This window comes from Amphibalanus amphitrite, unplaced genomic scaffold (genome assembly GCF_019059575.1).
Source record: "Amphibalanus amphitrite isolate SeventyFive unplaced genomic scaffold, NRLGWU_Aamphi_draft 000133F_arrow, whole genome shotgun sequence".
Taxonomy (NCBI): domain Eukaryota; kingdom Metazoa; phylum Arthropoda; class Thecostraca; order Balanomorpha; family Balanidae; genus Amphibalanus; species Amphibalanus amphitrite.
Genome location: NW_024881628.1, coordinates 137501 through 163346, shown reverse-complemented (window position 1 = coordinate 163346; position 25846 = coordinate 137501). Strand labels below are relative to the sequence as shown.

The 25846-nt window shown below is 48.6% G+C and overlaps 1 protein-coding gene across 1 annotated transcript in view; it reads left to right on the top strand.

The window, feature by feature from the left end:
• The first annotated feature begins 4368 nt into the window (after nucleotides 1–4368).
• The window catches only part of LOC122382115 (alpha-mannosidase 2-like), a 35927-nt gene continuing 14449 nt past the window's right edge, over nucleotides 4369–25846 (top strand). Inside the window, exons 1-3 of the mRNA XM_043367062.1 lie at nucleotides 4369–4641; nucleotides 17275–17542; nucleotides 25583–25672. Of these exons, the coding sequence (XP_043222997.1) occupies nucleotides 17285–17542; nucleotides 25583–25672 (348 nt within the window). The 5' untranslated portion in view covers nucleotides 4369–4641; nucleotides 17275–17284. The remainder of the gene's footprint in view (nucleotides 4642–17274; nucleotides 17543–25582; nucleotides 25673–25846) is intronic.

The following is a 25846-nucleotide window of genomic DNA, read 5'->3' as shown; positions in this document are numbered from 1 at the left end:
CAAAACATCTACTATAACTTATCTTGTGGATCAGTTTACTCGTTGGTGACTGCGCAGAGTGCAGGAAGTCAATACCGTGTCATTTGGTATTATGTCAACATTTTTGCATGTGATTTGGATTATGTTGACAATCTGGTCAGTAGGTAACTAATCTAAGAAACCAGGGGCGTCGCCACGGATTTTTGAGTGGGGGGTCGGGTTTCTAGTCTTCACCCGATGGGAAGGGGTGTTTTTTTTTTTGCGACACTTCCCAGTTTTGTGCGTGCGTATGTGTGTGTGTGTGCGTGTGTAAAAAATCGGCGCGCAGCGCCGCCAAATTTGGTATAACCTATTAGGTAGGTATACCTACCTACATCACTTGCGTAAAAATTATCACTGGTCACTTAAGGTCAGGTCGCCATGTCAAGTTCAGTTATACGGTATACCTCTATAAAAACTTTCCTCTCTCGCCATTCTTGTAGCTTTTCTCCCATAACTTCGAAATTTGGTACACTGTATACTGTATAGGTACCTAATGTATGGGGTTATACGTGTCAGCAATTCATGATTCTAACTCAGGATTTACATCTATGATCTGAAGGCAGGTCAAATACGTGACCTCATCATTAGAAAATAATGAGAAATTAGAAAAAGCACGAATGCCTCCTGCTTTGAAAAAGTTCGTCAGAAACGCAAAATATCTTTGGAGCCATGACAAATCAGCTCATCATTGCCAGGGACAGGGTGCAACTTATGGCGAGTGATGACTCGAAAGGTCATTAGTGAAAATGTCCATCGATGGCCACCAGCATTTTTTTCTACAACTTTTGACGAAGACGCGGTAGAGCGATGACAGCACCTGGAAGGCGTTCACTGTTCAGCTCAACAACACGGATCCATTCATATGCAGCAGGAGGTCCTTTTTCGATCAGGACATAGCGTTGACCTGAGGTCGTTTTAACGTTAATTCTGAATGGCCAAATTCTAACTCATGTGACGCGTCTCAAAGAGATCAAGACGGTGGTGACAAGACAACATATGTACATACCATACAAATTCTCGGAATCGAAAGTTATTGCAAAGCAGATGTTTCGACGAATCTGTCCAGTTAGCTGTTTGCCTTCTTATGGGCCAAACATAGACCTGAGATGAAATCTAACGCGAAGCTAGCGAAAGAGCGTTAAAAGAGCTATCGAATAGTTTTCTGCTTCACTGTAGCCCTTCTATTGGTGGTTTCCCAGTCGCTAACGTAGGTATAACGTATACTAAACTAACGCTGAGGCATGCTTTCGACCCCTGATCGATCTACAGGTTTGCGGATAAAAGAGCATGCTGCCCGTGACGAGAGAAAGCCGATGATACCCATTTACAAGTTTTCGAGTCATCTCAGGACTCAGGTCATCGCCAATAAGTAGAGAAACTCGGGACCTGCTAGAACTTAACGAATGTAAGTTGTGATGGTTTTTCGAGGTTCTGATTACGAATGTTATCTTAGTTTTGAACGAATATGATGACTCCATGCATTTGGGGTAGATCAGGTCAGGTCAGATCGACCAGTACCTAATAGTGGATGACCACCACCGATTGCTTCCTAGCATGTCAAATGAATAAGCAACACAACTACTTCTTAAATGTTCAGATGGGCGCTAAGTTCAAAATCAGCTCCAAAAACTACCCTGTCAATTAAAAGCACGTTATGAAAAAGTGAACTAAGGTCATCTTTATTTGAATCAGGGATATCGATTTATTTTAAGTAGGTGATTAACTCGAGCGCACCGGAAGTTTTGTTGCAATCGGCTCCTTTTTGCGCGACTTCTTTGCGAAAGCCCGAGACGGTTCCATCTGACTCCCTTTCCCCTACATGTGCACTGTACAGCTAGTTGTGACGGTAGCCATGGGGCTGAGGCTAGTTTGTAGTTTTGTAGTTAGGTACTGATCCGACGAATCGACTGCGACCATTTTTTTTTTAACGATCAGACTCGGGGCAGTTTTGGCGCGTCCAATCCTTTGAGGGATAAAAAGGTACTAGGATGGGGGCTACTTAAAAACATTGTTGTGCTGGTGTTCCCCGCCCACAGCTAATTGACCTTTAGGTAATTGGCTAATTGGCTTTAGGGAGCTCTTGAAGTGATTTTGAATCTGATGTATTTGTTGGTGTTGCTGACGCCTGCTTCACTGACATAAAAGCTAAAAAAGCATACCTACTCAGCATCGCAAAAAGTGGGGGGTCGACACCCCCAGTTTTCAAGAGTGGGGGGGTCACGACCCCCCGACCCCCCCCCCCCCGTCGGCGACGCCCCTGTAAGAAACAAAGTAGGTATAAGGCATAAGCACATTCTAATCTTAACATTCGGTTTACCAGTTGAAAGTCTCACTTTATTTTACATGTAAAATGTATTCTGACCAATCGTCTGGGGACTGGGCCAGTAGCACTAGGAAAAAAAAAACTATTTATCATGGTAAGTATCACCCATTCTGTGATTTTTTTTTAATTGCACAGGAAATAATTGTAACAACTCATCATCTATAAATCATCTGGAATGTTCCTATGGTTTGTGTTTTTTCATGTAGTGCATGTTGTTTTCTTGGTATAACAAGTGTCCCTAACTAATCACACTTATTATTGTTTTTTACATGAACTTTGAAACCTATAATGGTGGCCGTGCTGTCAATTCCTTTGTTAAGTGTCACTGACTGCTTAAGCAATAGACCCCTAGTAAATAGGCAATGTTCTGTATGATAGTTCTTAGGCCTTACCATTCACTGATCCTTGAACCATGCATTTGGCATTAGGTCATGTTTGCTACAGCTTCTCATAAAATTGAAATTGGTTTCTTTATTGAAGCTGTCTCCAAGACTTTTCATTCCATAAACCACCCATGTAAACAACTAGTTGTGTGAAACACTGCAAATCAAAATAAACATTTAATACAGGGTGATACAGATCAATAATGAATGACATAAAGTCAACCCCCAGGAAGAAACATGACAAGTTAGCATGTATAATTGAAAGGTGTGTATAGAAAATGTGAAGAGAAGAAGCAGTTTAACCAAAGTGATGTTACGACAAGTTAACGTAAGTGGCTTTTATTATGTTGGTGCACACTGGTTTAAACCAGGGTGGCTTAAATTAGTTTATGCCAGCCGGTTTAATCCATGGATTAAACCGGTTTAAACCGGCTGCTGGCATAAATTTGCCAACCCTGGTGCAGTGGGGTGTGTCCACTCCAAGACGGACTGGCCGGGACGGCTGTGCTGCCCAGTGTACGGTACTGCCGCGGGAATAGCACTGGCCGTGACGGAACAGCGCCGGACGCTCCTGGTATAAGGAGATGACGAGCGAAGCGTTATGGGGTGATCAATGACAACTGTCTGCCGTTAGTCGGCTGAGAAAAGAGAATAATAAAACATGTGGATTTATTGGAGAAATGTTCTTGCAAGTTGATGCTGTAGGCTGTCGTAAAGCGTTGCATTTGGTAATGGAACGAAATTCATGTTGTAGTTCGATGCGTGTGAGGCATTTTTACGCATATCGCAGACAATCGTGATCACCAGACAATCGATTAGGTCCAATGGACATTTGATAGGCATAGCTATCGTTGATAATCGAACATTGTAGCCGTGTTTCCTATAGGTTCCTAGGTTTCCCGGTTTCTTTTGCACGTATGTAGTTAGGCATATGTTTTGGTAATGCCAATGCTAATTGGCTTTTTCCTTTAGGTGCATTGCAATTTTTTTTTGTGTTCCTCGTATATGCATGAATGGCATTGCCTCGCCTAATTTCGTTATCGGCATTAGCCAGTCGTATGTCCTAATAGCTCCGGTAGGACATCGAACAACGTTTAACCAACGTCAAGCGTTCTAGGAACTTCGAGGCTCGATATCCGAATGGGTTCATGTGTAACTATGGAAAATGATCGAGCTTATCGACAGCGGTAACGGCGAGCTCGCCGATACGCTAACGAGCGATAACGTTTCGTTTCTTTGTGATACCATTTGCTACAGCTGTATTAGCTGCATTAGGAGCGACTAGCCAAAGCTCAATTCGTTGAGCCGTTTGGGTTTTTATGGACAGCCGCCGTGGTTCATGATAACCGTGTTCGGAAAACGAATATTTAGCCAAGGGAATGCAATGATCCTGAACGTTGGTAACCATCGTTGATTGCGAGTGGCAACTGAATAAGGACGGGTCAAACGAAGGAAGAAAAAACACGGGACACTTCACACGGGCAGTATTAGTAAGGCCCCATTGCTTCTCCTGCCCACTCAAGCAACTGCTCATCAACGGCTGCACGTGGCTATTGCAAGTGCAGCCTCTCAGGCGGCATACATTAGTTCCCGTTGCGGCCGCCAGGGGTGCTCTGTGATTGGTTGACTCGCACGGCGCGCGGGGATAAGTCGGGTCCGTCGGCGCGGTGGCTGGGGATCTCGCTGCACGAGCGGCTCGTCGGCGCAGGGGGGCCTGGAGCTGTGTGTCAGTTGGGTCGGCCGGTCAGTCGGCCGCTGCGGTCCCTGGGCGAAGGAGGGGCACGTGTGGTGTGGCGCCGGACTGGACTGTGCGTGGTAGTGAGTGGGCTGGCTCGGGGAGCTGCACGGAAGAGGTGTTGATTAAGGTGGCGGTGTGGACTGGAGACGGTCATTACAGAGAGGACGCCGGATAAGGTGAGTTTGGATACAAATGCATGTCTTCATTTGTAGTCAGCTTGGGATTATGACGACAGAAATAAGGAGATTGTTTTCGCCGACTTCTAATGAGCCTGAAAAGGCGAGAGGTGCTAACATGAAGCTTAGCTTTGTCTGCAAGCGCCAAGCACTAACAATCTAATTCTGCAGCGGCCCGGCTATAATATCATGAACAGACCGCGCCGAATAGCTGCACATCTGTCGGGCGGCCGCCCCAGGCGTACCCTGACCTCCAGGAAAGGTCAGGTCGGTCGGGATCTGTACTAGGCCGGCCGTCAGTTCTCAAAGGGTGGCCCGTGTCTCAGTCTCGTTCCCCTCAGCCCGGCTCAGACGCCAGCGGACTGGGTCGTGTCACCGCATTGCGTGTGGGCGGCGGGCACGGAAAATCCTATCCTGATGGCATGGCACGCCTCCTTTGGACGGGCTGCAGATGCTATAGATCCGTTCGTGAAGCATTAGGTGGCATGCAAGCAGAATGGCCACCTATTTGCGGTTGGTCTTTCTGTCGGTGCACGCCTTTAGGATGGGAACGACACAGAATAGTGAGAATGGGGCTGGCGAAACTTTCGCCTTGTTCGGGGAAGGTTGTTCCCCCTGGTTATTGGCAGACTCCGTCTGCACGATGCAAAACATGGAGCTCGGGTGGGCGAGAGAACGTTTCAAGAAAACTATATCCAAAAGTGCTTACCTAGAATTGTAGTACTACCCCGGCGTTGCGATAACTAATTTCACTCACATATGGTCCGATACAGTTTTCGACGGCCGGTAGGCCTGACGCGATTGTGCAGTATCTTATCGTGTTTGTTTTGCCCCAAATCCGGGTCACAGGGTGTGCCCATACCATCCCCTCCCGTTCCCTCCCTTCGGGCCGCGGTAACGAATGCGACGTTACCCATGGGAACGTTACCTTCAGCAGCTGCAGCTGCAGTAGAAATGTGTGACTCCGCGCCAGATCGTGAACAAAGAGCTGAAGAGACATTTGCCTAATTAGGTTTCTTGTGTGGGGAGAAGTCGAGCTATCTTTAGAAGCAAAGGTCACTCCAAGCAGCGTTTCCGAGTAACATTAATAATATTTCAGAAACGCGACATGACAGCTTCTGCTGTCTTCTGTAGCAGACGTTTCCTAGAAGTCCCTCAATCCTCACTTTGGTGACTCGTGATATGCCACGTGTAGTTACATTGGAATTTTGAAAAAAAAATAGACATGTAGACTCGGGCTTGGGCTGGTATTATTTTGCCATATATACGAAACATCGCTGACACGTCCTGACATTTATTAATTTTTTTTTTCATTACCGTATTCCGAGAGCCTTTGTTTTCGTTATCCGCTCGCCATTTCTGTGCATTATTTATTGCGCCGGTATGTTAGCACTTCCTATATTGGACTGCCTTCTAACATACATATGTACAAAGGACGAACCGTTATCATTTATTGATTCATAGATGATAGTGGCCGCTTGATAGCGTAGGGTACTACATACCTACCGGACACCTTACAGCTGTCAATGATTGATGACGCTGGCGCTGATAAGGAGACTGAATGCTATCTTCTATTTAGGTTCAGTGTCAGCTATTTCGCGGCACCATGGTATAGCATGTCTTGAGAAGCATGCATCTAGCAATTATGAGCATAGCAATGCATCTTCTATCACACCATTCCATTACTTCGGCGTTTTAGTCGTTTTATGCAGCATTGAATGGGTTGACCATGACATGTGCCTACAGTAGTTACTTCGCGAGGTGGCTCCATTTTCTCATGAACGTCCTTGCTACCATTTTGCAGCTTCTAAAATGTGGCATCATCATCGAATAGCATGTAGCACATTGTCGACGGCATAACAGCTGCATATTATTAAACGCCAACAATACATATGTACAGTGTCATAGCTCATGAAAGGTCCATGTTTGTCCATGCTTGAACGAGCACCATCGACCTTATTGCTATTTCTTTCGTTTCTTGGCACTGACAAACAAAACGCTGACGCCACCGTTTGGAGATGAAGCCGTGCACCCGTAGACCCTGAGCATATGAAACCTGAGGCCGTTGCATCAATACGACTTACTCTCGTCTGACGTAACCCAAACTGGAGCAATCGCTGAGATGAGCGACCGCCGCCCTGCAAACGAAGTGAAAGCTTGCTCCGACTGCAAACAGCACTACCGACAGACTGTCGGCACCACTGTCGGGGCTGCTGTTGGGCCTGCTGTCGGTTCTGTCGGCTCTGCAGACTGTCGTTACTTGGCTGTCGCCGACTGACGCGTCACCGACACTGTCAGGCTGCACCGTGACGACCGCGGCGATCGGCCGTGACACGACTGGCGCCGAGCGCCGCTCGTTTCGCAGACTGTCGGCACTCTGCAGGGGAGACGGCCGTGCTAAAGGCCGGTTTATACCGGCGGTTCATGAGCAGGCGGCGAGGGGGCAGCTGTGATACGACGCTTTGCTTCGTTAAACTGGTGATGACAGTGCCAGCTAAACGTTCTCTCTGCGGGGTGGCTATTTTTAGCTGAGTTTATCGTGCATGTGTTAGTTGTCGGGAAGTTGACAAAGGAAGTAGAACCATGGATGAATGAAAGAACCCTTCATCCATGGTAGAACTGTCAAAGCTCATGAGAAAGATCTCAGAATTTCTTTCTCGTCGACCAACCTTCTTGTTTTGAACGATCATTGAAGTCTTATGCCAGCAGCCAGGAGGGAAGCGGAAAGCATTTGGAAGACGACCTAACTATGCGAGATTGGTTCACTTTTACGTCATCTCTTGAAGTCGGGGGATTGTAGCTTATCTATCCCTTCCAAACATGTGCATGGCGTTCAGCCACCGACTGGGGCTTCATATCTTGCTCCTAGGCCTCTAGCCCGCGCCCCGTAGGGCTACCGGCGGACCCTGCCACCCGTAGGGGGGGGGGGGCGTATCGGCCCCCCCTAAGATCTCGGAAAGTTACCGGCCGATTTTCAAAATTCAAACGGCGTTCGATAGCCCCACCCGGGAACTACCTTGTGACCAAATTTCATTGACCTAGGTCAAACTGATGACGTCACAGGTCAGGTCAAAGGTCAGATTTTCACCGTTCACAGGCAATTCAAGAAATGTGCTGTGAAAGCGAGTAAATTGGTAATTTATTGAAAACCATCGATTGTGCATTGTTCGTCAAACACATACTTTGCTATCTGAGGTCACTGATACCAGGTCAGGTCACAGCGAGGTCAGGTCACCGGGGGTCACAATATGAATGTGTCGTGTGATACATGTTTTATGGTCCATTTTACATGACAAATGCGATTATGTGGGTTAGGCAGCCTTTGGGGCCAGCCTAGGTCACGTTTTTGTGAAGGTCAGGTCAAGGTCAGGTCAAATTAGGTCAAATTTCAAAGTTGATATTTTTGCATAAAATGGGTATCGATTCGATGCAGCTCGTCACGGGGAGTCTAATTGTGGTCTTCGTTTTGCTCTACGAGTTCTAGAATTGCCAAAAATTGAGTTTGAAAATTTGACGTCATCATTTTTGAACAGTTTTTTCGCTATAACTTGGAAAAAAACGAGGTATCGATCTGAAATTCGGTATGTAGATAGAAGACGGTAGGAACTATTACATATATTCCGGTTTTTTCGAAACTCAAAAAACTTTTTGGATTTTTTTGGCGAATATATCCAAAAAAATGCTTTTTTGATTTTTGGGGGTCAAAACTCAAAAATTTCAAAAATTCGAGACAGCAGTTTTGTAGCTCTGTCAATTCTACACCTTTTATGTCTTGATCATTTTTCTGCATCTTCAAAGCTGTAGTCCTGACAGGTCTTCTCGCGAAGGTCTTTTTTCGGTCGAAAATGACAGAACATGACGTCACTCTGACGTCATTTGTGGCCAACCTATCATAGCCTCTGGAAAAATTTTTGGTCACAATGTGTAAAATTGATGCCCGGAGGGGTCCTGAAAGTTTAGTGGCGATATCTCCAGCCGTTTAGGAGATATCGACCGAAAAGGACCCCCCCCCCCCTACGGGGCGCGGGCTAGCCGTCCCAGGGCTCCAGCTGGCGCCCGCTGACGCATCTTTGAGCGCCGTGAGTTGTCGTGTGATGCAAGCGAGGGTCAGGTCACGATATAACCGAGAGGTCACGAGGGCTTCACGACTTGACCTCGGGGTTACAGTACCGAGGCCATGAACGCCATGTATAAGTCAGTTGAACTCGTAAAACCTCGATGAAAGGGTTTCTAGGTCATTGCGTTTGACTGGAAACGTTCAGACCGACTTTCATGAGGACGTAGGTAGACATGCGATCCCGGAAAAGCTCACCAGTGGGATGGGCTGCAGGCATATGTATATATGGAACCTCATTTTTGTCAGGTGTTACGTGAAAACATTCATAGGCTAAACATTATGTACAAATTTTCCTTGTGCACACGAAAAGTAACGCGAGTGAGCAGATGAACATGTAACAAAGTGCAAACATTTCTGTTGGCGAGGTGCGTGGAATCCGTGTTGTGTGATTTTGTCAAGTATGACGCACTCCATCCGAGCCCGTAAAACTTCGTCTCCGAACTGTTGCGAGCTTGGTTGTGATGAGAAGCTAAAACAAGAAGTGGTATCAAACAAAAACAAAAGCGTGTCTTGTGCCGCCTCCAGTGATAAAAAGAAGAGAAGAAAATGCGGATTGTGTAATGTGTATGGATTATGAGCGTAAATGATGCCAAATTCATATGTATCGTACCGCGACCGAGCAATCTTTTCTGGTCCATCAATTTGCCTATAGCAACTCCTCTTCCTAGTCGCGCCCGCGGCTCGGCCTTATGACGTCACCAATTGATAACGGTGCTGCATCTCCGGGCCGTGACCGTAGAGTGCTGCACCGGCGCTCCGCAAACAGATGTGACCCGGTTAGATCGTCCGTCCGTCCGTCCCACTCCCGGCACCGCAAGCCGTTCCTTTTCCAGCTGGCATTGCAAACGTACCTCCTCCACTGCGAACTGTTCCCCGCGCTCTGACCTGCGCTCGTCCTCTCGCCGACCTGATCCCGGTCATTGCGGTCAAGTTATTAGCGGTCAGGGCTAATCTGCGTGGTTGGGTCAGGTCATCCTTTTAGAAGACGCTGTCATCGCCCGCGAGTACGGTGTGAATGTGTATGCATACTGCACTGACCCATATCAAGTCAAAAATAGCAGGAATTGTATTCATTTAAAAGAGTTAGAACTTTTTATTGCAGGCTGTGCACAATGCAAAACATTGTAATGCTGTTTAACCCTCGCCCGTAAACGGCGATCTGCCACCTTCGCCCATGCAGGGGGGGGGGGTTGGTGCGACCCCCCCCTTGGCGTTTGAAAACGGAGCGTCGTAGAGCTTAGCGGAAAAGACCAACGGATTGCTCTCGCCGAGATCTCGCGATTGGTGGTATATTTTTTGGTCCTAGGTCAACATTTGACCTACTTTTGACCGGTCAAAGGTCAAATTTTCGGAAAAATAGACTTTTTTCAACTTTCGGCGGCGATTGCGGCAAAACGGTGGGAGATATCGACTTGAAACCTTCACTATCGTGTTTCTTGATCAATTCTTTATCGTTTGGTATGTATTTCGTTTCCCTAGCTCTAAAATTGGCGCGTTGGGAGCGCCGGAAGTCGGCAAGGTCACAGTCGGCGGCAGAAATTCGAAAAATCAAAATTTAAATTTTTGAAATCTGATTGTATTTTTGGATTTGGGAGGTCCATTTGCTCCCTATAGAAGCTAATATTGCTGCATACTCCCATTGAGGTGACAAGAATTAGCAAAATAGTGGTTCGGGCGCTTTTCAAAAATAGTACCGGACGCTGTTCCTCTTGTGACGTCATAGCTCCGTGACCTGACCTGACCCGGTCAAGTTTCTTATACCATATGATAGCCAATACTTGCCCCAACATGCATGGGAAGTTTCATCACGATCCATCAACCGATCTCCGTACCACCGGCAGGAAACCTCGGGCGTTGGCACTCAGTTTGTGAAAATCCGGCCGGAGGCTGTTCCCTTTGTGACGTCATAACTCCGTGACCTGACATGACCCGGTCAAATTTTTTTTTATCAAAAGATGCGCAAGGTTTGCCCCATAAGGTACCCAAAATTTGGCGGCGCTGCGCGCCGCCGTTTTTGCACTATTTCCGAAAAACCTCAGGGGGGGGGGTTGCACCAACCCCCCCCCCCCCTACATGGGCGAGGGTTAATGTGTTTGCGAGTTGTGAACACGGTGAAACCAGATGATGCTAATCACAAGTATGGAGGGAGTGCTGAACCGTTGTTCTTATTGAATAGTTTTCACCATCTGGCTATCGTTTTTACCGATCACAGTTGCTTTCATCGGCTCTGTCTATATGAAATGAGCTGCAACGTCTATATAGTCGCACTGCAGCTAGCCTGTTTTAGCAAGCCATATCAGATGCTGTTGAATTTTGCGACTATCTTACATAAGCCATACTGTAAGACATTTTTACACCAGGACGGGCACAAGCGAGGCCTATAAAAATGCCATGAAGGTTGTATCAGTGGAATCAACGGGCATAATGCACAAAGGGCGGCTGGAGGGCTACCTAATCCTACCTCTGCGTAAGATTGCTTATTTATAGAGTCATCACTTGTATAATTAATTATTTCACCGTTTTGTGTGATAAATATTGTATGACTAGCTCCATGTTCCTCATGGTTCATCAAAGCTCTGCACGACAATAGTACGTGGTAAGTACAACCATCTCACATTGAGGCTAGCCATATAGATCGCTGGGTTGTTTCACGGGTGCTTAATTAACATTTCATGGCATACTACGCGTCGGGCAAAAGGCGGTTTACATCTCATTAACTAATGAAGAAGGTAGTACAGTGTTTCAGTATTTCAGGTCCACTTCGACCGGAATTAATAATTTGATACCGTATATAATATAGTTTCTTTGTTTACATACTCGGCGCTTACTAAAGGAATGAGTTGACTGCTCAATGAATGCCAATTACTTTTACAAAAGAGAGGAGAGAGCATTAATTATGCATTGCACTTACGCGATTCCCTTGAACGCTTGGAATTGAAACGCTGTCTCAGCACACAGTGAATCCACTGCCAGATTCAGCCCAAACTGTTCTCGAGGTAGATAACCGGTAACGGTCGTGCATACCTACATAATTACTAGGTAATAATGAGTTATTCCCTGGCTTAGCCACACCGTTTGGGACTTGCACGAGTGGCTACAGCCGCATCGAGGCTGATTGGTTCGCTTGAGCTGTGAGCCATTGACCGTAGCGTCGTGACTGAACGGCTTCTTTTTCTTTCTTTTATCTCTCTCTCTCTCTCTCTCTCTCTCTCTCTCTCTCTCTCTCTCTCTCTCTCTCTCTCTCTCTCTCTCTCTCTCTCTCTGTCTCTCTGTCTCTCTCTGTCTCTCTCTGTCTCTCTGTCTCTGTCTCTCTCTGTCTCTCTCTCTCTCTCTCTCTCTCTCTCTCTCTCTCTCTCTCTCTCTCTCTCTCTCTCTCTCTCTCTCTCTCTCTCTCTCTCTCTCTCTCTCTCTGTCTCTCTGTCTCTCTGTCTCTCTCTCTCTCTCTCTGTCTCTCTCTCTCTCTCTCTCTCTCTCTCTCTCTCTCTCTCTCTCTCTCTCTGTCTCTCTCTCTGTCTCTCTCTGTCTCTCTCTGTCTCTCTCTGTCTCTATGTCTCTCTGTCTCTCTCTGTCTCTGTCTCTGTCTCTGTCTCTCTCTCTCTCTCTCTCTCTCTCTCTCTCTCTCTCTCTCTCTCTCTCTCTTTCTCTCTCTGTGTATTCGTATATATGCTTCTTTGGCTTTCCAAAACCTTTTCCTTTCTTCTACCTCCCATATTTGACCTCTCGCGTCTCTAATCTGTGAATCGTGATTGAAGCGCGTCGCTGACCGCGTACTGCCGCCTGGTGACGCAACTTGGTCGCGATTCCGTGACTCGGGAGAAACCCCGCTTCTACCGGGCGCAGGCAGCTCACGGACCGACCCGTGAGTCGGGACTGGCGGTTCAGAGTCGGCCCCAGTGCAGTGGCAAGACCCCGCCTCGAGCCAGCGGCAGCGGAAATTCCTGCTCTTATCGACTGGCTAGGTTACCGTTGTTTACAAACTTGTTACCTCCACGAGCCAGGGGTTGGGATTGTAAAGGTAAATAAATAAACATAGCTAGGTTATTTATAGATAAGGTCAGAGGCGGATCTAGCTCAGAGTTTTTTTTTTGGGGGGGGGGGCAAACCATAAAAATTTATCGATTCTTTCCATGCATCGTCCATAGGCGTAATGTTAAAATTATGCCGTTTGGGGGGGGGGGGCAAATGCCCATTTTGCCCCCCCTGGATCCGCCACTGGATAAGGTGGCATGCTGACTTCTGAGGCATGTGATGTCAGTTTGAGATTCTGAGTCGAATCTCGTCCCCTGGGTATGAGATCTAGAAGTTTATGACATAACTTCACGGTAAATTACTCGAACCCATCGCTGGAGCTCATGTTTTTGTACACAACTTGGATTTGGCCCGGTGACATGGTAGCGCCAGGGCACTGTGATGACCATGCATGGGAACACGCTCATTGGAATGCATCCACGCAGAAAGCTACAGCAATTATTTTGTCAAATGGATGACTGTGCGCGGGACTAGTCCACCTCTGGTCTTTACTGTTCATCAAGACATGCGTTCATGCCTCCAAGCACTGCAGGCCACCAATCCGCGTGAGCACGTCCCCTGACCACAGGACCGTATTGCGGACACCACAGCGTTGGGCTTGGGGTCTGTCAAACACCAGCCTCACCGCGAACCGCAGCGTAACCAATGGGAAGAAATGCGTACCGCTGCTAAAGTGTGCTGAGTGCTGGCGTGGGCGACCCGTTATCCAGCGTTGAGTAATTGCAGGCGGCGTGCCGGCGTTGAGTGCGGCGGCGTCTGTAAGGCCGTGCAGAGTGCAGGGCGATGCTGGTCGTCCGACGCGACCGGCTGGACCGGTGCAGACGGCCCCGGGCGCCGGCGAGCCGATCGTCCGTAATGTGGGATGAGTTTAGATTGTGGGCGTTACTGGCTGCAGTATCTCGGGCTGTCTTTGAGTGTCTGTATCGGTATCTTTTTCTGTCTCTGTCTTTCTCTCTGTCGCTGTCTCTCTTTCTGTCTCTGTCTCTTCCTCTGTCTCTACTTCTACCTCTGCCCTTGTCTCTGGCTCTGTTTCTCTCCTCTCTCTCTCTCTCTCTCTCTCTCTCTCTCTCTCTCTTCTCTCTCTCTCTCTCTCTCTCTCTCTCTCTCTCTCTCTCTCTCTCTCTCTTTCTTTCTACCTCCTCTTTTGCTCTGCTCTGCTCTGCTCTGCTCTGCTTTACTCTAATCTCCAGCTATTCTGAGTCTCACCCGTTTACTCGGACCTTATGCACCGTCCAGACTCCGCACTTCTCTCCCCAATTACCTCATTCCTAGCTCCACCCACCCATCGCCTCTCCCCATTCACCTCTTGGCTGGCCTGACAACCCCTCCGTCACTCCGCCTGCCGGCCCGGGGGACCGACGGCTGATGAAAGACCGGGTAACCGCATCAGCCGGACTAATTAGCTCGCGGGGCACGCGGCGACACGGAAAACCTCTCGGGGTGACGGGATGTGGCGGTGAGCGCACCGAACAAACGGCAGTGACCGACGCAGAAACCGAGCCGAACAAACGGGATTGACCGAGCCAAACCAAAGTCCAACGGCGCCAGTGACCGCAGCAGTGACCGCGCAGAACAAACGGCAGCACTCGCCGAGCCGAACAAACGACAGCAGTGACCGATTATAAACGGCAACACCGCTAGCAGCAGTAACCGTGCTGCACAAACGGTGAAGCGCCCGACTATAAACGGCGGCTGCAGTGACTGATTACGTATAAAACAACGCTGTCGTGTATCCGCAGCAGTGGACACGTTATCGGAGTATAAAGGGTAGCAGCGAGTGGCTACCGACGAATAAACGGCATCAGTCCGACAAACAGCATCACTGACTGCCAAACAAACATGAGCACTGACTGCCGGAGAAGCGCAGGAGAGTGAGCAACTATAAAAGGTAGCAATGGCCGGAGGACAAACGGCAGAAGTGACAGAGAATCACACGACAGACTGGGTCCCCGTCAGTGTCGCAGAACTTGTGTTGGTTATGTGTCGATCTGTAATCTGTATCCTGAAAGATTATTTGGCAACGTCGATTGTAGTACCAGCACATTTTTGCTATCTGGAATGAAACGTGCATATGGGAATTGGATCCATGACCCATGTGTGTATTTTTTATCAATGCAGTTTCTCATACCATACCTCATTGACGACCCGCTGTGCAATGTTCAGTGCAGTGCAGGAGTAATAATTTGCCACATGCGGGTTAGGGTTCAACGTCCTCCTCTGCGTATCTGCTATGGATGAGGCCGAGGGGCCGTGCTGTGCAGGGTGCACTCACATGGTTAACACAACAAACAGAGCCCTATATAGCATGACATGCATCTGGTGGTCTAACCCGACTGACGGACATGACGAACCACACGGCCTTTTGATCCCCTCACACTTCCGTGTGCATTCATAACATGCATCAGAGAGGAAAAACAACTTAGGGCGACTTTTGGCAGCAGAACGAGCAGAACGCCCTACAAGAGTCCGTGCATCGAGTCAGCTTTGATAGGCCATGTTGGTACAACTTTACTGCAGGCGCAGGCATTCGAAAACGGCGTGGGGATGAGGCGTGACGTAGAATTGACACGTTTTACGCCACATTGACTCGAAGTATCATAACAACCTGTCCAACAACGACACAGCGCGTTTGCTGTCAGGCTATAAGTGAAAAGTGAAACCGCAGCTCGCGTCTGGCTACATTATAGAGCATAGTGTAAACTACGGTGGATGAAAACCTCGTGTCCCCTCAAATGTTATCACCACGGTGTATCGGCTGCATAAAGCGTTAACTTTCAGCGCTTCCGGTACCTGTGCGGGGTCCGATCCTGGGCGGCCTCGCCATTAGACCACACCCCTGGGCCCCACCGGATGTAGGTAATACATCGGTCATAGGCGCTGATGCGGCAATCAGCTGGACCATCACGGGTGTGATATCCGCACGGACACAAACCACAAACAAACGGTCCCGGTTCAAAGTTAGATGTGCGACCCATCGCCCTATGATTCCATAAGGAGCAAACAGAGCAAGGAGTGATGAGTCTCTGTCCATAAAAGCTGAGCGAAGTGCAATCTGCTCGGTGAAAAGCAAAACTCACCCCCTATCATACACGGAGTGGGTTTCACGAGAGCGTGACATCCTCACCTGACCATAGGGCCACTTGGAACGTGCGACCTGACTGTGTGACTTTTTGTATAGCCGATGGCTAACAAAGGGACATTGTCCCTCTGTGCTGGCGTCAACACTAACAATGACGACTTGGTGAGACTCAGCGCACCTATCCAGCATTAACTGCAGCTGGTGTCAAGGTGCGATCTGGTTCGGTTCGGTTGGCTTGGTGTTGCCACGTGTACGATCATTATGATTTGTGTTATGAATCACAGGAAGTAAACACCATATGGCGTTAAGATATAGATGCTGACGGCTTACCAGTGTCTGCGTCATCATCAGGTGCTTTTTGGTTTACGGTATTGTACAATTTTTACTATGTGCAAACTGCAAGAAGACTAAAAAATAGAGGTGACTGTAATAAATTGACGTTGATGCTCACAAAAAAGTAAAACATCCTAAAAACAATGTTATTCCTACGGTTAGGGGTTGTCTTTATGTTCCATTGAAAGGCTCGGCTCAGTTGCGTCTTCTGTCAACCTAAAACAACCGTTATCTGGCGAGTAATTATAGCTGCAGAGTTTGAACCGATGGCCGCTCAGCAGTAGATATGCACGAATATTCTAGGGCGGAAACTCCTGCATGGTATGCATGCATAAGTGCTATTATTTTTAGCATGCGATGCGAAATTGCAGGGAAAACAGTTGGGAAGATGTCCCAACATCTTTGTAACATCTAGCGGTTAAGAGCAAGTTTAGGTCGGATCAGCAGTCAACACAAAGCCGTCATACATGCGAAGCTGTGTGTTCGAACTGCGCCCTCCCCTTCGTCGCCTCTCGCGGCGGGTCGGCCCTCCGTGGCCCACTGCTCACCGGCTGCCGGCCGGTCAGTCAGTCCGCGGTGGACTGACTCTCTCGCCCACCCAGTCCACCAGTCAGCCCGGTGGACTGACTCTCTCGCCCACCCAGTCCACCACTCAGCCCGGTGGACTGACTCTCTCGCCCACCCAGTCCACCAGTCAGCCCGGGGGGCTCTCTCACCCAGTCCATCAGTCAGCCCGGTGGACTGACTCTCTCGCCCACCCAGTCCACCAGTCAGCCCAGTGGACTGGGTGACAGAGTCAGTGAGATGGTGACCCTGCGCTGCTCTGTTGCGTATTGAGTTAACTGGAGCCGATACACTGAACTGGTGGAAAACCAAGTCTTTACATGAACGATATAGTTGAGCAGTATGTAAAACTTACAGCACACGGTTTCTGCTCATTTTTGTCTAGCTGTTGAGATGCTAAGTCAGATATCAGATCCATGAGGTGCATTCCTGTCTCCTCACCCCTACCCGCGCCCGTGACGCTTTGACTGAAAAGCTCCCTGGCCCTGACCAAGTTCTCTCCCTGTGACAGGAGCGCGGCGATGTCGCTGTGCCGCTGGCTCTCCCGCTGGCAGCTGTTTTTCCGCACGCGGCGGCGGACGCTGCGCCTGCTGCTGCTGACCAGCACAGCGGCTTTCTCGCTGCTGGTGCTGGCACTGCCGGATACCAGCGAGCGGCGCTCGACGGCGGCAGGTGCTGGTGACAGCAGCGACCAGCAGGAGAGCTACACTTGCCTCCGGGTCACGCGGAATACGCCCGACCTCGACCTCACCGAGGTGTTGCCCACGCTGAATTTTACGGTGAGTTCTGCAGGGGAAGCAGGTCTAACGGCTGGGAACCAGGCCTGAGAGCCGGAGAACCAGGCCGGGAAATTGGGGAGCTGGTCGGGGGAGGGGGACCAAAATAAGATCATGGGCACACTTGAAAGCTGGCGGCCAAATCTGACCGCCCGATTGAGATGTTCAAGCGTAACAATCAGACTTGACCAGATTCATGAGCCCGATTCCAATGTTATTGTTCAGTGCATCTTTTTGTCATTCAGGGGCGTTGTGAGACAGCTTTGAACCGGACTCGCCGCCACCCTCCCTCCGGGTTTTCCGGTGCACTCGACTTCACAGTGCACCGTTTCTTGAAGTTGGTCAAACTGTTTGATCCAAAGTTGACCTGAAGTTGTTCAGATCTGGCCATCTAACCGGACTTGGATTCCATCCGATGCACAACTTCATAGAAAGCTTTCTTTGGTAGTTGGATTCATAGAAAGCGCCAAATGTGGGAATGCCATCGTCTCCTTAGCTTGCATTATGTGCACTCCAGCGCTGCCGACTAGGTAAATAGCATTTCGTGTATGATGAGCAATGATATGCTGGCGCGCAAAGATTTTCACGGTATCCGTGCGGGAATCTCGAGTAATTTTCCGACTTGGTTTGTAATTCTTAGAAAGCGGTTGAAAACATTCCGCCGCCCGACTGCAAGAGTTTATTTGCTGACAGGCACTTAGAGCACCCTACTAAAACTGGTTTAGAGAGAGCAAGATCGCTTTTGCTCTGCATTTTTTTTTATAAAACCGCCATAAGCACGCCCGTGTCTCTTTGTATCATTTCATCTGTTCTTTTCATGACCACGCTGCCGTTAAAGATGGCCTCTTTTATGTGTTATGCGGAAAACAGACTATAGGGAAACACATCATTCATCATCATGAAGTAATCGCACATTTTCTAGGTAAACAAACTTATTTTATATTTTGCTCACAAAACCACATAGGCATTTTTTTCTGTGGCAATGTCCCAAAGTTTTATCACCATTTATTGCTCATTATCGCGGAAAACAACTGCTCGTCCTTCTGTTTTCACAAGGGATACGAGGAGTCCTGGATGAGGCGCGATTGTTGTTTTGACACTTTCCATACTCATACTCTCTTCTCGTTTCCAATTTGTCAGTTTCCTTGCTCAGCTTCCTGCCAGGCCGGTCTGACCGGATGCTATCCGAAGCTGAGCGACTTTTCGTTCTACGTTCTACTTTTTTACTACTTTTTTCGTCTGTCGTTCTTGCGTTCAGAAAAATGGTGACAGAAGTGGTGTAGGTCTTCGATCGGCTTTGCAACAATCACACCACAGTGGGTGCCTGCGCTCGTTCAGCGTCTGGTAGTGACTCCCGTCACGTTCGTACGGCGTGCTCGTGCATCACGCCGGCCGACCCGTGACGGGCGGCCGCCGAGGGCTAATCGCGGTGGCGTCACGTCACATCGCGGCGCGTCACGGTGAACGTCACGCGTGGGTGACGTGCCGGCGCCGCGTCTCTGCGATTATTGGCGATGCAAGAGTGCGGTAGAGGCTGGTGCGGTTAAGCAGCGGGTTGTTCGGATACCGTTAGCTGTAATGGTTCTGTACGGGAAGGTGCAGGTGGCATAAACTGCAGCAAGGAGTGTGATTCTGCAACGTGCAATTGAAGTTTGTTAAAAGAAGACAATAACTTCATGATGCAACAGTTTATTGCATGTTTTACCATATAAATGTGTGACTTTTTGTGTAAGTACAGAAGATCGCGTGTCCGTTGCGTGGCTCACGAATAGGTAGCGTTGTCGTCATTTTAAACCAATTTAGGCACCTGAGTCCTCATGTAAGATAAACGCAAGGCGTTGTCTTACACAATATTTATTAATTATACTACCTGACATGCCGTTTTCAGGTGTAGGTATAGGAAGACGGATAAAGTCTCTGCGCCACATATTATTTATTGGCATTAACACTCGTGTCTCATAATGTATGGCAAGTAGGTACCCTATCAGATGCTGAGTTTATTCAATGTCAACACTATATAATAGGTATTGAATGATGATATCGTATACCTACCTTCCTATACATTTTGAAGCAACTGATAAATGCCTACTTGCTATTGTCGGCGTCGTCACCGAAAAAAAACTGCAGCTTGCAGATCACCATTCAACGAAACCTGTCAATCATGTGTGCAATTATGCATTTGCACAACCGAAGCCCAAACTTTTGTCCAGTTTTACGACATCGATCTGCACCAAGGCCATGAGGATCCGTGATGTTCAAAGCCGGTCACGAAATCCCCTGTGGTATGCATGACGCGGGACGATAATTTCAAATATCACCTAAGTAATAGACCTCACCCGGCGGACTACCGCGGCTTAAATTGACCGGAAGGCGGCTTCATATCTAGTGGATGACGTCGGTAGTTCGTGGTCTGAGCTCCGCCGACAGAAAACAGCGTATGTTGAGCCGACAAAAACAGCCGACAGCAGCCCGCGGAGCCTGGCACTTTGACAGACTGGCCTTATAGTGTCGGCAGTAGAGGGAGGGCTGGTCTGGTCTAACCAGTGCTCTACATACCACGCCGACAGACCCAAGTCAGCTTCACAGATCAGAGACCAGAGCTAAAACAGCGCACCACCACCCACCGGGCTCCTCAGCACCGTTGAGCTCATAGTTGAGTTGGGCTCATGCCGCGCTGAGCCCGCGCAAGGACGCCGTTAATTCTATGGCACCGGGCCTCTAACCGGTGCCGCTGGCACAAAGACACTTGACCTGCATTGCTGGGCACTGAGAAGCGAAATGGGTGACTGGTTAATTTATTATCATTTTCTCTCATGGTCTCATGACGCGTGTGGCTCGGAATGTACAAATTACAAGGGATTCCTGGTGTGCTCCAGCAATCACTCTGATAAGAAAGTTGTCCAATGTGGGTTGTTGTGGCATGATCGAACTTCCTGGACAACTAATCGAAGACTCAGTCCCTCTTCCCTCGGCGGTCAACTCCAGCGGGCTGTGTCTACGTACCGCCTCCGCCTGCTGTGTACCCTGTCCATCTCGGGAAGCCCGCTCGCGGGGTGGCTGAGGGCGCGGCCGGTCGTCTGCCGCCATGCAGTGCTGTGCTGGCGATGTACCGTTATCGTGAGCCATTCTTGCAGCACGCTGCTGGCGGGTCGATTGCAGACAGTGGCCCGTGGGCGTTAGGAACCGTGCCGGCCAGAGGAGTCCGTGATGAGATAGGCATTTGGCGTCACTGCGCATCAGACAAGGCGACAAGACAGACGGCAGCGGAGGCCTCAGATCCGACTGCAGGGCCACTGCCCGATGCCCTCTAATCTAGGGTCGATATAGGCTGTTGACTAGACTGATCCCGGAATAATGTGTGTGTTGGAAAAGCTGACTGAAACTTTATACGTACCGCATTATGCATCTTCGACTAAGTTATGGTGTGTCCTGCTTGTAAAGGAAAAATAAAAAGACGGTGAGTGCCTGCTTAACACTGATATGTATAAAACAGGTATTTTATATTCTGCTTTGATAAGCATTGTTTCACACAATACCCGACTTTTTGATTGCCATCAGGAAGTGAGTCGCTGCTGATTGATATCGGAGAGCTTCCCTGTTTTCTTTCAGCCCCCGTAGGCTCGTTGCCGTTGGATAAATTGCATTATGAAGAGCAGCCGTCCACTTTGCAATGTTCAACAGCCACCCAGCGTTTCACACTAGAGTGGATCCTGACGGACGACGTTTCATGCTCGGTTTCAGTCGCCGTCCAGCACAATACACAGAGCTGACAGGCAGTTTCACACCCAGTGGTCGGCGGCGTCGGTTGAGCACGGGGGCGGCCACGGCCCATTTTACCGCCCCCCCCCCCTCCTTACAGGGGTAGGGGGGTGCCACATGACCCCGAGCATCGTCCGCCCCCGGTCCGACAGCCCTGCACTGCCGATTCCGTGCGCGCTGTTCATTGAAACCAGGATGTCGGAAGGCCGTAACAGGGCTCTTCAGTGCGGCGGCGTGTAGCGTACGCCGACACTGACGCCCCTCCCCCTTCCCGTCGTTGTAGACCCCGGCCCCTCCCTCCGCCCTCCCCCCGCCCATCGCCGCTGCCGCCGCCGCCGCCGCCGCCCGTCGCCGCGCCGGCTAGCTGGGCTTAGCTCGTAGCGCGGCGCCACGCAGCGCTCTGTCGCACTCGCTGCAGACACCGGCAAGGGTGGCGCCTCGCGTGTCGCAACGCTGTTTTCCCGGTGCACGGGCCAGCCAAGGTCACTCGGCGTGGGGCGCGCCTTGACCTGACGGGCCTCGGTGCGGAGTTCTGACGGGGTAACTAAGGGCTGCTGCGTCGGCACGTAGAGGCAAAAGCTGAGGAAGAGAAACGAAGGAGAAAAAGAAGAAAGAAAGAATGGATGAAAGAAAAGGGATACAAAGGGAGGAGGGTAGGAGAAATTGAGAGGGAGAGAGAGAGAGAGAGAGAGAGAGAGAGAGAGAGAGAGAGAGAGAGAGGAGAGGAAAGAGAGAGAGAGGAGAGGAGAGAGAGACAGAGAGAGAGAGGAGAGGAGAGGAGAAGAGAGAAAGAATGGAATGAACGGAAACGAAGAGAGAAGTTTAGGTGTTCCAACGTTTTGTGGACATTCAGAGCCTGAACTAATGATATGACAATGAAAATAGCGACACTTGAGTTCCTAATCGAGACATGCAGTTGAACATATAGGACGCGGGCCGTATCGTTAAACGAGCGGAATGGCATTATCATAAACGCGAAAACAATGTGGGGCAGTATTGCTCAGGTCAGAACCATGATCTCCTTCATCATAAATGATGGAGATCAGTTGAGTTGATCTGATGTCCAACATTTGATATACAACGGCGGCTTTAAATTCTACCGGGCATTTCATTCAAGGATTTTTTGATGAGGTACACCCCATGGGTGCACGGGGCTCGTATTTTTGAGAAAGCATGGCCTGTGATTTACGATGCTTCCTTTTCGCTATTAAAACTCCTATTTAAACTTACACTCTTGTCTATTCACATGAGGTAACGAAGGCGTGAGGCGTCGGGAGCCCTTTGCTGCTCTCTAAAATGGGTTCGTTTAGCTAAGCGTTGCATTTTCTGGAGCATATGCACCTGACTAATGCCTTGTGTAGGTTGATTAATGTCAAACACAATAACAGCTTTCAACATGCATGACAGCTATCATATTAGCCAGCAAATCACTGCACAAACTGGGTCGAATTAATATGTCGATGATGCGCCATGCATACACAGCTGCGCAGAGAGCGGCATTCGTTTGGTGTGGGCCTGGCCGACGCGTGCGGGGCGGACAGGCTGGCCACCGACCCCCGCTGCTGGCAGCCACGGGGACCAAAAATAGCCCGCAGGGTCAGGGCAGATACGGCACGCCGGCACTGGGTCGGGCGGCCGTCCAGGTGCGTGACGTCATCCCCCCTCGGGCGGTCCCTCCGCGGCGGGGGGGGGGGGGCACATGACCGACGGGCTACTATATCACGATCGAGTGGCGACAGGGCGGGACGCCGGGGACCGCCGGAACGGCACGGGTCGCTCCAGACTCGGCAGGCAGTCGGCGGACCTCGTCATTCTGACGAACATTCGGCCACATGGCGTGCCATGATTTAGAACTTTATGTTCCGCAACTCCTTATCGCAAATCTTGATTGATATCGTCTAGGCAAGAAACTATAGAAAGTGTGTTAGATTAGAACTACAATGAATCCGATATGCGTGAGCTTCACGCAATCATTTAACAATGCCCATAGCGGAGTATTTCCGTAACTAACTATAAGGCGTTCAGTGCTAACAAGCCTGACTTTCATGACGACATGCACGCCAGGCAACAAGTGATTGCGAAATAAGAATGTCGAATGCGACAGGTCACATGCACACCGTCATTTGGAAATACTCCATCCTTTCAACGAATATCGGCATGCACATTCACATGCACAACATGAATATTCATGTCAATGTGACATAGGGGAGAGCGGGGTCAAATGTAACACGGGGCAATTGTAACAGTGCTAATAATTCATAAACTTACCAATAGAATGAGCTGATGTTAAGACCGAAAATGCGCAATTCTATTCTGCCTTTCCCAACGGAGTTTGAAGCGAAAGTGCCGGGTATGTCGATGGCTGTGCACAGTAATGTGTTTTTGAGAGCATTTTGTAAATTTTTATACCGTTATATTTGATTAGCTCATTCCCGCCATTGAAAAGATATAGACTTCAGACTTTGTGTAAGCGTTGGCAGGCTTGTTGTCCATAAATTGAAAGCATTAAAAGCTGTACATGCAACATCTTTTTGCGCCCGTTTCGTCTAAAATATGTCAAGGCGCGACGGGGACAATTGTAACATTTTTGCAGGGGTCAAATGTAACAGGTTATAGGTCAATGGCCATTATGTCAAAGTCGTCAAATTTTCAAGGGAGATGAAACATTGCTAGAATTAAGAGAATTGTAAGTATTGTCGCAATCGGCAGCTTTTTACGCGATTTATTTGCGAAAAACCGAGGGAGAGGAGGTCCATCCAACCCCTGTATAAGTGAGAGGCTTTAAGCCTTTTTTTCCTGAGAAGAACCGTACCTATCAAGTCTGGGAAGATGAACAAGTGTTCAATACTTTTGTTAAATCAAAGTTTTGGAAAAAAATGTGTTGCTGTAGCCTGTAAGTTAACATGTTACAATTGTCCCCGGGTGGTGTTACTTTTGACCCCGTATCTGGGGTGAATTGTAACAGCTGAATTGACTTTTTCGGACAACAATTTTGACCCGAAAAAGAAGTTATTTCGAAAATGTTTTAACTGCATTTTAAAGACAAAACATCATAGTTTCTGAAAATAAAAGAAAGAAATTTATGACTGCAAACGTGTTTGCACCAGATGATAAAATGCAAAAAATGTTACAATTGACCCCGTTCTCCCCTACCTATTGACATGAATAGTGACCATGCGTCTGGTCGTCGATTTAGGCCATCAGGGATTATTCGAGCTTCGACTTTGATGCTGATGCAATGTCAAAACATGGCCGCATCCCCTCCCACCTCAATGCCCTGTATTGCCATGGCAGCTCGACGCTAAACTTTTATCAGTTCAGGGAATTACTTGCATTGGTACAGCCCTAGCATCAGTGTTTACGTTTTTTTTTGTAGGTACAAAAAAAGAAGCAAACATTTTTCTGAACGCGAGTGCATACATGTATACGTGATGTTTTAGCCGACTCCAAAAAGTTATCAAAAAAGTTATCAATTTTGCGCTGCGCGTTGTGTCTGGCCGAAGAAAATTTGACCACATATCGGACGTGCGAGAGGAAGTGGTTGGCCCACCGCCCGTCAGCTGTTCGAAATCCACTCACTCAATTTCCTTCACAAAATACGCTGCACTGGAGAGCCGGAGACTATATCCTCTCAAATCCTGACCAACTCTTCCCTGCGCTCACGCTCGACAAGGCGGACACTGATCTGGCTCTCCCACGTGTCAGGACCGAAGCAGAGAGGCGCCGTCTGCTCTACAGCATCGCCCAATTATATAATCGCCTGCCCCATGATTTTAGGAGCCTGTCTATGGGAAGTTTTAATCACTCTGTTTCTGAGTGGTTTTTACGTATTTAGGGATGAGTGAATGGTTCGATATGTTTACTGAGTGCTGTGATTTGGGTGCATTTTAACTCGTTTTCCCCTTTTAACTCTGACGCGACACTCAGAAAAGCCATTTTAATATGGAGAGTGTTTCAATTGTCAATACAATACAATACAATACGACTTCTGACACTGCAAGGGTTGCTGGTGACAGTTAATGTGCATTTCAACCATGCAGGTACCGTCTGTCAAGCGCAGGCCTGTCATTAGGCATGTACGGTGCCTCTACCTCTACGCCTCTAATGACTTTCGAGCGAAGCAGCTAATATACACAGTTTTGACACTTTGAGGCTCGTGAGTATAAAAGCGAGCAAGGTCATTTCTCGGTTTTGATCTTATTATTCTGAACTTAGAACTGCTCTTTTTTTGTTGCAGTGCACACTGGTATAGGCATTCCATGCTAAGTCGCGCTCTTTTTACAGGCACCATGGACAAAGAAGAAGACGTTTTGGAACGCTGAAATGGAGAAAAGGTTTCAGAAGACGAGGGTAAAACCACCATTCCCGCTAAAGGTACGAATTCGTACGCTGTCATGCATAACCATTAACCCACAGCCTTAGTTACAAGTTTTTTTTTTTTTTTGTTGCTTCTCGGCGATATAACATTGATTTAAAACCAAACCGGGAAGTGCCCGCAAATCGGACTGAATAAAGTTATCGTGCCTAGCGGCCGAACAAATAATCGAT